The 12890-nt window shown below is 42.6% G+C and overlaps 1 protein-coding gene across 1 annotated transcript in view; it reads left to right on the forward strand.

Annotated features, from left to right (window-relative positions):
• The first annotated feature begins 333 nt into the window (after nt 1-333).
• The window catches only part of GAREM1 (GRB2 associated regulator of MAPK1 subtype 1), a 191120-nt gene continuing 178563 nt past the window's right edge, over nt 334-12890 (forward strand). The window contains exon 1 of the mRNA XM_088469574.1: nt 334-784. Coding sequence (XP_088325700.1) covers nt 673-784 — 112 coding nt within the window. The 5' untranslated portion in view covers nt 334-672. The remainder of the gene's footprint in view (nt 785-12890) is intronic.

Here is a 12890-nt window from a genome sequence, read left to right on the forward strand (position 1 = left end):
TTTATTGCATCGCTTCATCTACTGTTCTGCACAGCAGATGGGACGATGAAATGAACAACGCCATGCTGCTACATGCAGCATGGAATGATACATCGTGCCGTCGTACACCAGATCGTGCAGTGTGTATTCTGCACACAATGTATCGTTACATCTCGTCATTCTGATGCACATATCATATAGTGTGTATGCACTATGCAGTTTATAATCTTTGACATATGAATGACTGCCTTTCAGTCCCCTGGCGATGGCAGCAGTACTGCATGCGGGCACTAGAGGGCACTGAAGGGCTGCCAATGGCAGTGAAGGAGCTCCTGGCAGACAGAAGCCGCTTTTGGATGTCAGGAAGTCTCTTCCTCTCCCAGCAGTCTGGGTTTGGACTTGGGAGGCGGTGTCTCTCTCTCTCCCGGAGCTGCACCCTGTTGATCAGCCCGTGGTGTGAACACTGCTATGCTGAGTCCTAGCGGCCGCTCAGCAGAATTGGCAGCAGCAACTCAATCCAAAGTGGCCGGGAGCTGAGCCAGGGGAAAGCCAGCAGCAGTGCAGGGACACTCACTATCCTACACCCGGAGCAGGAGCAGCATGAGCCGCACAACAAGCAGCTGAGCACAGGGCTCCTGATCCCAGCTCTGTCCCCTGCAGCCCCTGTGCCTCCTGGAAGGGGACGGGGGGAAGATGGACCTCTCATCCCCCTCGCTGAAGGATGTAAAGTGGAGCTCGGCCTCGTTCCCCTTGGACTTGCTGGTTAGCTCCTACCGCCTACCCCAACTTGTCAGACTGGACAGCGGTAAGTGATGCAGTGGCCCCCGGCTGCTACATCTTCCCAGCTGTGGGTTATGAGGCTGCATTGCTATATGGTGTACAGGCATTCCCCTGGTGCTCTGTGCCAGCATGCACATGGTGCAGGAGCAGCCCTGGAGCCCGAGCACTGGGTTAATGCTGCAGAGCTATCCGCATGGGAACATTGCGCTGCATGCATGTATGTCTGGCTGCTATATTTAGCACTATAGGCGCTGCTGCAGAGAGTGAAGGAACCAGATGTCTGACAATAGCACACCTGGGCCAGTGCCCTCTCCCTCCCCAGGCCCCTATTGACTGGCAGTGCCAATGATGCCAGTGTATGTGCCACTGTGTTATAGGTTGCTCATATTTTCCATGGCAGCTGCCATGTTGCTGTAATGAGTGACACTACACAGGTTAGACGTGATTGGGCTGCTGGGCTCGGGGCGTCATGGCTGACGTATGGGAACATGAATGGAGTACAAGGGTGAGGAGGGGGCAGCTTTCTGGGTTACCTTCAGTAAGGGGGAGACCTGCACCTCTCTTGTTTAGTCTTTTTACTTCTCAGCATGTAGTCATACTTCCCTCTACTGTATGTACTGTTACTATACAGCCCTATATTTCCTTATAGACCTGGTTTTCAGCATTCAGGCTAATTTCCCACCCACACTCTCCAGTGTAATATACTGTATAGGATCTAAATAGACCTTATTATTGCATTGTCGTGATTGTTACTTCTGTTGTTGCACAGTAATATTATGTTTATGCCACTTGTATTAATGTGTGTTTATTATTCTATATGACACCTATGCAAATTGTATTTGGATATGCATTAAGTATAATAAGCCAGTGTCCCACAACTAAGCTTACCTAGATCTGTACAGTAAACAAGTGAGCTGCTCTGTAACCAAAATACATTGCATGGTTGTGTAGCGAATACACTTGCATCATATGTCTTTGTTGGTTCTGCCTACTTGTTTGCTGTATTCATTGCTGAGTGATATCATCAGTTTAGTAAACATAAGACTCACATGTATTAAAGTTTTTCGGATTATTATAACCTTGCTATAAGGATAGGAAACCCTTTTATAATATATTTTCCCTGTATAACATTATTCTTCACACTTATTATAGGGTCACAGAGCTCCTCTGGCCTATAAAATTTTTACTATTTACCCTTGGGGGTGCATAAGACTGTGTTTCTGTACAGGGCTTCCTTCATACTTGATACATAATATTTTAAGTATTTTCTCCCTTCTCTTGAGAGCTTACAGATTATTATATATCATAATGAGCTATTGCTGGAACTCAAAGTGTGGTTTTCATCAGAGTTGTTTCCCACTTATTTTTTCAGCCAATGACATAATCCCTGCTCTGGATTGTGGTATCTGCAAGTTGTATAATAGCTATTTTTGACTCCTAGGGGTAATTTTACTAAAGTGATGTTGCCCGTAGCAACCAATCAGATTCTAGCTATTATCTTCTAGAAGCTGCTATTTAAATGTTAAGTAGAATCTGGTTGCTATGGGCAACATCACTTTTAAAACTCACTTCTAAAAACTCTCACTTTAGTAAATTTACCCCCTACACCGAGTTTACTAGCGTTTATATTCCCATTTGTGTTTATTGTTAACATTTTTAGAAGTCTATGTACTAATAATCGCAATACTCACGCAATTGTTATGTACCTAACTCACCAGGGATATTTTAATTTTTAATAAAAATATCCCAGCTATGTACCACGGGGAACTCACAGGGACAGCGGTTGCGGTAATCGCTGTCCCCGCGAGTTATATCCCCGGCATTAGGAGAAGTCTTCCACAGAAGTGAAAGACTTCTTCCCCAGGGGAAGCTTACACTGCGCATGCGGGGGCTGCGAGAGAGTGATCAAAAGATCTCTCTCCTGCACCTGAAGCCCCCATAGGCTCAAAGCAGTTTACACCATCTAAAGATGGTGTAAACTACCGTGGCAAAACTCCGAAAAGCTTTGTGTTTTGGAGTTTAATGCATAAGGGGACAGATCGTAGTCCCCATTGATAATGATGGGGACTAAGATCTGCAGTGCTAATTAGCACTTTGTCAGAGATTTCTGTGAATTTCCTGCATTGTGCTATTAGTACATAGCAACAATACATAAAATTACACAGAAACTGCAGTTTCTGCATAATTTTATGTAAAAATCAGTTTGATACATAGGCCCACAAGTCTCTTACTATAAGGAGGACAGGACTGGTGGTGCAGGGTTTAAGTTATTATCCTGAATTACTTGTATCACAATCATGGAGACAGCAAGTTTAAAGATAATTCATGAATGGGTGCCAATTCACTTAGGTGCGAGTCATTCTCACAGCGAACTTACACTACGGATTACATTTGCAATCAAATTCCAAACTTGCATTGATTTTTCATAGGAAATTGGCTTTTTTCTGCGCACCCCCTTGAGCAGGTGAAAAAGGGAGGGAAGATATATTTTTTTTTAGGGTAATAATGTCTCGACACAGGGCCTGATTTAGAGATGTACGCAAAGTAGATCGAGCAATTGTTTGCCATTGTGCATGCGTGTAAGCCTCACTGTGCATGTGCAGCGATTGTTTGCCATTGGGTATGCGTGTAAGCCTCACTGTGCATGTGCAGCGATTGTTTCGCAATTACACCCACATAGAAGATCCATTCACAAAGTGAGTGACAAGTAGTCAGCGTTTGGGGGAGGTAATGTGGGGTGACTAGGCAAAGGCAGGCATGTCTGACTGACTGTTTAAACACCGTTTCATGGGCGTGCATAAATTAGCCATTGCGATCTCCTTTGCAGCATGAGAGCTCTCTGCGTGTCATGAGACTACAGTGTTTGTGCCTCGTTAGACTTGCTGCATATGCTGCCTGATCTGCGTCAATGTTACCAATGTTTATGCTGTTGCATGTCATCGGATGGATATCAGAAGGCAGCAGTGGGCTTCCCTATGCTCGGCTAAGCTTCGGAGGGCATTGGCATGTTTTAGTAACTACGATCCATGAGAGACTGCAGTTACAATTGCATTAGCGTGCATCTCTGAATCAGGCCCGCAGTGCAGAACCTCTGGTACACCCCTCCCAATGATCACGCACTTGGAGGGGTTTAAATGGCATAATTTAGCCAATAAAGACATGTTAGTTTTCAGGCGCATTTCTCTAAAAAGCTCAACAATTGATTAAATGACGTGGGAAGGTATGTGGTGGTTTAAATGATGAGGGAATTTCTCTATACAGCTCAAAAATTGTCTAAATGATGGGGGACAGGTATGTGGGGGTGTAAATGACGTGGGACAGGTATGTGGGGGTGTAAATGACGTGGGAAAGGTATGTGGAGGTGTAAAATGACGTGGCACAGGTATGTGGAGGTGTAAAATGACGTGGCACAGGTATGTGGAGGTGTAAAATGAGGTGGCACAGGTATGTGGAGGTGTAAATGAGGTGGCACAGGTATGTGGAGGTGTAAATGAGGTGGCACAGGTATGTGGAGGTGTAAATGAGGTGGCACAGGTATGTGGGATTGTTGTATTGATGGGAGAAGATTTTTTGAACTTGCAGATGATGGGTAAAAGTGTTTATTCCAATTTTCTGCAAACTTACATGAAAACTTAGAAAAATTACTATACAGGCATTTTTCTGTACCCCAAAATGCTGGAAAGACTTTAATTTGATGAAAAACACTTACTAGCTATTATTTTTCCACCATTAATAAAAATTGCAAATATCAGCCATTTGACGCCTTTTAAGAACCTTCAGTACCTTCCTTACGACCACTAAGAGCCTTCTATATGGTCCTGTTATCTCACTTGTAACTTTTTTAGGGTTCAGGATGGTTTCCCCACTTTTTTAATGCACTTTTACCATTTCACTTTTTGTAGAAAATACGTGCAACTTTCTAAATGAATCTCGCAGTATTCAGGTGCGCGCTTTCATACAATGTATAAGTTTCATAAAACAAACTCATTTTTGCAAACTCGCTACTAATTGAATTGATCCCATGGATTGAATTCAAGAGAGTGAATTTTGTTCACAGTGTAAGTAAGCATCATTCCACTTTATAAGGCCACGTTTGCCTTTTTCTATTCATCCCAAATTTATCTTAACTGTCATAGCATCAGTTTGCTTCTGCTTTGGATCCAGCTGTGCCCAGGGCCATCTCTTCCGTTGGGCAGTTGCCCAAGGGACCTGCCAGCAGGGCCGGTCTTTTTTTTTTCCTCTTTGAGCTGCTCCGGTGCAGCAATCCGAGGCAGCCAGCAGGAGAGATCAGGCGGCAGCAGCAGCAGAGCACTCACACAGGCAGGAAGTGTTTTTAGTTTCACTTTCTGCCTGTGAGGCTGACGCGAGCTACTGCAGAGTGCAGAGGAGAAGCCAGGCAACACCCGCTGAGCTGCTGACAGACCACACAGGATAAAGGTAAGAGTTGGAACAGGGGAGGCAGATACATTTGGGGGGTGGGGTGGCAGGAGACAAAGACATATGAGGAGTAGGGGCTCAGGGAGTTGATGATACTGCTATGGGGGAGGGGGAGGCAGATACATATGGGGAGTGGGGGCTGATGGCACTGCTATGGGAGGGTGAGACAAATACATGGGGAGTAGGGACTCAGGGAGCTCATGATATTGCTATGGGGGGAGGAGGAGGCAGATATATGTGGGGGCTGATGACTTGTTATGAGGGGCAAGCAGAGAAAAGGGTGTATGGGAGCTCAGGGCTGAGGACACTGCTATTGGGGGGAGGGCAGAAGGCAGAAACACATGGGGAGTGGGGACTCGGCGTGTTTATGACACTGCTTTGGGGGTAAGATATTGGGAGTGGGGCCCAGGGGAATAGGACACTGCTCAGGTGGACACTATTATCCACATTGATAATAAGGGACCCAGCGGCGATGGTCTACCGGCGTCGGTCATTCATACTGATTCCCAATATGGGTAGCAGGCTCTCTTGTGTAGTATATGGTGGCTGTGTCATATCATTGTTCTGGGCAGCACATATGACGATTTACATTTTTTCCCTGTGAATGGGTGGGTAGGGGTCCCAGTGTATTGCTTTGCCCAGGGCCCACACTGCTGTTAAGACAGCCCTGGCTGTGCCCAATATGCTCTTTAGTCTTTATGCCCATAAATCGTTATCTTGGTTTTTCCTATTTGAAACTCTAATGTGGTAACCTTTTGGTCCCAATTGTTTTAATTTGATCTAGTACTTGTATAATATGTCCTCGGTCTATGCTGATTAATGGAACATGAGGTGATCTTATTGTAATGTGTCGGGGGTTTACCATAACTCTATTGTTGTTTAATCTTTCTCTGGTTTCCCTGTTATGAATATTATTAATGTTGGTCTCATATGGAAGCTATTTCTGTAGGGGATACCCAGGTCCAACTTACTGCGTTTGCAGATGAATCTAAAATCTTCCTTGCTGCTTTTATTGACTCTCTTTGAAGAATTTGGACAAATCTCTTTTCTTAATGAATTTCATTATACAGATGTGTCCACATACTGTACATCTAGCCTACTTGCGCACTAAACAGCCCTTCTAGCAGCCCCATGACATGGCGTGACTTAATAGCGCTGAGCGTCTTTGAAGGTAAAAAGTCGCACGAAAAGATGCTCGGCGCTACCGAAGTCACACTCAGCTTTCGCGTTGTGTAACGTGACTTGTAGCACATTGAGGATGTGGACACATCTGTATCAGAAGAAAGATGTTGTATGTCCCAAATGGGCTGCAAATTTACAGTTTACTTGGTTAAGGTTGTATCAACTTATTTGGCAGGTCCCGAAAAAATAAATCCCTGATAAGTGCCGCCGTCGGGCAGGACTTCGGGACTAATTGGATACTGCCTTTGACTGTATAATACGGAATATAGATGCAATTAACATTGGAAGAGCAAAATGACTAAAGATGGTCTATTTTCCCAAACCTTTATACCCTCGTGAGGTTCTCCCAGTCCTACTGACATGAAAAGATGTTTTGACTATTAGCTGATGGTTTCATAAATGTATTTAGAATAATATATGTCCCTGTGTAGGTTTGATTAAATTGTATCAGACCAAAACCAGAGGAGGTATCCTCTTGTGTGTCATTTTACATATGAGGATAATGATAATGATGTGCCATCTAACATTCTTTATAACCTACTTTTATTGCCTACAAGGAACATTTGGTCTCTTTTTTTACACAAATTCCTTGGGAATCCAGACTTCCAAAGTAGGAGAGGTCTCTCACCCTTTTAAAGAAATATTGATATTTATTAGCCATCTTATTAATTCCAGCTGCAGAAAACACAATACTCTAAATTTAAAAGTAAATTTATGTTTAGATTCTCTTTTTAAATGTGCCATTTGGGCTGGCCTAGCATGTTAGTTCTGTGCTGCCACTGGTACTTGGCGTGGAATGGTACAGCCCTCTAGATGCTCTTCCTATTAAGACCTCCTTAGCAGCGTAGTTTTATTCCTTTACATTGATTTTTTTAGGGACCTATTGGACCACTCTCCTCCTGAAATTAGGAGTAACTAAGGATTTGGATTGGTTACCTTCCTTTATAGTAGACTTGCATTGTTTGACCCCATGTTTGTCATCTGCAATGTTAGCAACGTGCAGCACATCAGATAGGAAGATGCGATAAACGACCAATTTTGAATGACCAATTGTGCATACACGGTGTGATCCAAAAAATATATTCTTCAGATTTGCTTCAATATGATATATTGTGCAAGGGATCGCCTAATGTGGAGTAGTAGCAAAGAACAACCCACAGTACTCAAGCTGGGAGCCTGCACCACCACTGACTAAAAGTCACACAATTCACTTTACAATGTGTTAGCCAAACAGCTTTCATTAGAATATATCACAAAAATAAGGGACTTGACCCAGTTCACTACAATCTAATCGGGGCTAACACCAGCTGGTCACTATCAATGTTGTGGCACATAGCCATGCCAGGCTCTCTCCCCTCTGCACACATCTCATCTATACAGAGGGAGAAAGCGCTTTGGTGTGACCGAGAATGTACTGAGAATTTCAAACTAATTTTATCAAGTGACGCAAACAAGTCAGACGTTTCATAAACAGCAGTCAATTACATTTCTTCACTCATTAGATTACATCATGTAATCATTTAACTGTGTTAACTTGTGCAGCTATGCATCATTGGTTGTGAGTGATATAAGTAACCAATTAAATCATGGGATTTCATGTAACCAGTAAATAGTTATACAGATGGTTTGTTTCGATATTCATTATTATTCATCAGGTCTGTTCTTTTTTTTCTTTTAATTTACCACTGTTGTTATTAAAGGCAGGGCTTCTTTGCTAATATTGCATTTAGATGCAAAGTTTGCAATAAACTGCAGTAACCTTCTGCAACTAGCTGGATCTATGTTGTGCAAGTTAGACAATAATAGTAAGTGCCTGTTTGATTGCTATGATTTAAGGCAGGGATGGGGAACCTCAGGCCCGGTGGCCTTATAAGACCCCCGGAATCATTTGCTCTGACCCTCTGAGCTTTTTTCTGCTAGCCTCATCTTGCTAGCAGGGTGCCTAGAATAACACCCTACAGCCAGAATCTATGCAGCAGTGCCACCTGGAGCGTCCTTAGGAAGCTTCAGATGGTCACACCGCTGCCCTTTCAGCTCCCCGGAGCATCCTCAGGATGCTCCGGGTATTACTGTAATCACCGGCGATTGTGGCTCCGTCCCCGTGTGACATCACACGGAAGGGCCGTGGCCTGCACCGGGCCCGCAAATAATGTTATATGTATCAAAATGGCCCTTGGCAGAAAAATTTTTCTCCACCCCTGATTTAAGGCAACCGTACATGCCATCTTTTTAAAGGTTCCCTCTAGGAGGACCAGGTTGGGGTAGTGATAGGCATGAGGTCTTGAATCATCATAGTTGTGAATCCCCCCGCTATATAATTGTGTAGTTCTGGTGTTGTGTTTCATGGGTGCAATGTCACAATTTGCTGGGAACTGGTCAACAAGCCCCTAATCTGCCAACTTTACTGTGGATGTGGATGGGGTCCAGGAGGCTGGTCTACTCTCACAGGAGTGCAGAAGAACTCCCAGATATTTCAGGAGAGTAGTCCAGTATGGTTTACACCTTATACAATATTAATATGAGACCGAAACACTTCCAAGCCTTCCAACAAATTCTGATATACAAATAAAAACCAGAGTATATAAAGTGCACTGGACTAAAAATGTGCTGAAATGTAAACCTAGTTATGAAGATTAGTATTTGTAATATATCATTATTTAATTATAAATAAAAATAAATTTAAAGATAATTGATTAACAAAATACTTTTTATAGTTTTACAATTATTATTAAAAAGTATAGAATGGGAAATACGAAGTGAGAAATATGTGAATCAGGTTTGCAGTAAGGTTGTCTGTGTTTTGTAGGTGAAAGTATGGGGTAGCAAAAAACAAGGACTTAAGGTATCATGAAAATAAAATAAATAAGTCTCCAATATAGGATAAGTAGTTTATCTCCCCATAAAAGTGTTTCTTAAAATAATATGGAGGATCCTTATTACAGATCCTTATTTCATAATCGTGATGTATTTCGCAATAAATTTACAAATAAATAAATACTCTAGAATCCCTCAATACACTTTCTTACTTCTATAATGTGGAGAGACTGGTAAATTTGTATGACAATAACTTTTAGCTGCAATAAATACCTTTCAAGGTCCTGTATAGTTACTCAAGTCATATATAATTGCTTTCATTTATTGATGTTAATTCTTTTAAATGTGTTCTAGTCAGAAAAACACACTAAGTAAGTTCTCCTGAACTGTTGGTTTAAGGCCAGTACAGTATGTTGTATCAGCGAGTTAGTAACACTGTCCAGAAAAGGTTAGCGGGGTTAAGACATTATCAAACAAAATACTTAAGCTGCATACACACACAACGATTGAGTTAATGAACGATTTTAGTAAACGATTTTCTACCTTGAAAAAATTAACTGAAATCGTTTACTAAAGTTGTTCATTTACTATGTTCATTTAAATGTAATGAACGGTTTTTATGAACTACAAACGATTTTTGCATATTAACTTAATGAAAATCGTTGAGTTGACAAGTCTGACTGAACTACAAACGTGAACGCGCATGAACAATAATCGTTCATCGTTTCACTCAGAAAGTGAACGATTTTTTAAACGATATCGTTTAATGATAATCATTCAAAAAATCGTTGTGTGTGTATGCACCTTTAGCTATATTGATAAGGTGTTATGTATGTTTGTCCTGGGTAAAGATCCCAGTTTCTGCTTTTGCATGATAGTTTTTATAGTCAGTGATACAGATTGGCTAAGCTCCTCGCTATAGTAGTTATCTAATAACGCTGCAGTAGGCTACCCTTTATAGTTACATTTGTATTTTAACCTTAAGTAGACCTATTTAAACACACAGGTTCACGCTGTGAGAACGCTGACACGCGTTTCACTAAACCAAGGGTGGGGAACCTTTTTTCAGCGGAGGGCCATTTTGATATATATATAACATTATTCGTGGGCCCAGTGTAGGCCACGCCCCCTCCGTGTGACATCACACAGGGACGGGCATCAATCCCTGGTGATTACAGCAATGCCCAGAGCATCCTGCGGATGCTGTAAGGGCAGCAGTGTGACTGTCTGAAGTGTCCTAAGGACGCTCCAGGTGGCACTGCTGCATAGATTCTGGCGGCAGGCTGCCATTCTAGGTACCCTGTTAGCCAGATGAGGCTAGCAGAAAAAAGCTCAGAGGGCCAGACCAAATGATTCCATGGGCCTTATACGGCTCACGGACCTGAGGTTCCCCATCCCTGCACTAAATAAGCTTCTTGGTCATTCCATGGTAACTCACGTTACAAAGTGACATAGCAAGTATATGAATGGCTATCAACAGCAAAAGGAATTTATGTGAAATTCATTTTATATACTGAGAAAATAATAAGACAGGTCATGCTTTAAAAGCTGTATACAGGAATTGCCAATGGTTTGCTAAAGCGAGTTACCATGGAATGACCCTTCGTCAAGGCAAGCCGGGCCATCCTTCAGCTGGGGTTGAAGTACTACTGATAATAGGCGCATTCAGGAGGGTGGTGTGAAGTCATCAAGAATTGATGGTCATATCAGCGGGATTCTGATTAGGGGATCGATTTAGATAATGCTTAGATCATGTGTATTAAAAGTTATAATGGAACCTTGTTCGTTCTATTTGTCAGTGATAAAAACATTTTTAATTGTTGGATGTTTTTACCCCCTATATTTATTGTGACGTATACATAAAAATATAGTCAAATATATGTTAGGCAGCTTTATCCTAATGTTTTTAGATAGAGTACTTATAATGTTAATAAAATTAGACTGGACCCTTGAGAAGATTTTTTTTAAATATATATTTCTAATAAACTAAGGTTGGTAGAACAAAGTTATTCCTGAAAGATAATAGAGGTGTATATAAACCATCACAGTCACATACATACAGTCATCACATAGTGTCACACACTTGTGGCAATATGAGAGAGTAGCTGTGTGTTTTGCTACAGGTTGGTGAGATTGTCTTTGAGATGTATCAGAATCCAAGTGATAGATTTTAAGTGTGGTTTATTATCAAATGAAAATGCTGCAACTTAAAAGAAAGTCCTATTTATACCCCTTTCAGACATACAACCCGGGACATTTCCTGCTCAGACCTGGGAATTTCTCATGTGCAAATTCCTGGGTATTTGGTCGAGACCCCCTTCACACTACAGTGTCTACGGGAAATTCCCAGGTAGACCCCTTTCAGACAAAAGCAGGGTTTTTCTGCTTACCTGCCTCTTCTCTGCCGTCTGCTCCTCCTAGCCTATCCCCTCTCTGGCTGATGATGATGCCATCATTCAGCAGCCAAAAGCCGGCCAATCGAAATGCAGTTTTTTTTTTTTAAACATTTATTCTAATTCCCTGGTGGTCCAGCGGGAGTGCGGGCGGCACTCTGTGGCACAGCCGGCCGGTGCTGGGGGTGGTGAGCAGCAGCGCTGAGCGTCCTATAGGAAACTCTGCGCTGTCAGCTCAAAGCAGCAGCGCTGCGCGTCCTATAGGACGCTCTGCGCTGTCAGCCAAAGCAGCAGCACTGAGCGTCCTATAGGACGCTCTGCGCTGTCAGCTCAAAGCAGCAGCGCTGAGCGTCCTATAGGACGCTCTGTGCTGTCAGCTACATGCAAAAGCTGCTTGGTGCTGCCCGGGAGTAGTAAATTCCCGGGTAGCTCCATTCAGACAGAAACAGGGTAATTTCCCAGGACTTAAGTCCCGGGAAAAACCCTGGTCGAATGCAGGGGCGGCTACCCGGGAACGTGTTCCCGGGTAGGTACCTTTCACACAGACATGAGACCCGGGAATTTTGGCCAAGGCAGGCCAAAATCCCGGGAATCTCAGTATGCCTGAAAGGGGTATTAGAAACATGGCTTTATGTGAATGTTTTATTAACATCCTTATTAGCAGAGTTTTTTCATCTATTTGTCCATGACGATTGTACAGAAGGTCATTTGTATGATCTGAAATTCACTGTAGCTACAAATGTACCTTTAGCAGTGAAAGAAAACTTATCGGGAAATTGAAAGACTAGTATCAGAACTCAAACTAGATGCATTTCATTATACACTTAATTAACATTTTATATAGAAATAGATTTCTAGAGATGTTCTTCTGCATATGGATCCTTTTTAACTGGTTTTGTTAGTGGTGTTAAAGGATAATTCCACTTTCAAACAAGTGACTTCCATTAACTGTATTGGGACCAAAAATAGTGGTCCTTGTAGCACCCTGCACCTGTCATAACCTGTGTGGTTCCTCTTTCCTGCCTGGGGTGTGGCGCGCTCTGCTCTGGTGCTTCTAGCACATTCTGATCTGTATCTCAGCAGTTTGTTGCATTAATTGGGTGTGAAGCACCAGAGCAGAGAGCAACACCCCAGACAGGAAAGAGGAACTGCACAGCTTGTGACAGGTGCAGGGTGCTAGAATGAACACTACGAACATACTTAGTTGCTAATACAACATGGAGTTTAGAAAAAGCAACACTGGCATGCCTCCTGTGACTAATAATGTTTAGATCCCTTTTGTGTTACCTTCTATTTTAATCCTGA

Source organism: Taudactylus pleione, unplaced genomic scaffold, assembly GCF_031769625.1.
Source record: "Taudactylus pleione unplaced genomic scaffold, aTauple2 ptg000093l, whole genome shotgun sequence".
NCBI lineage: Eukaryota > Metazoa > Chordata > Amphibia > Anura > Myobatrachidae > Taudactylus > Taudactylus pleione.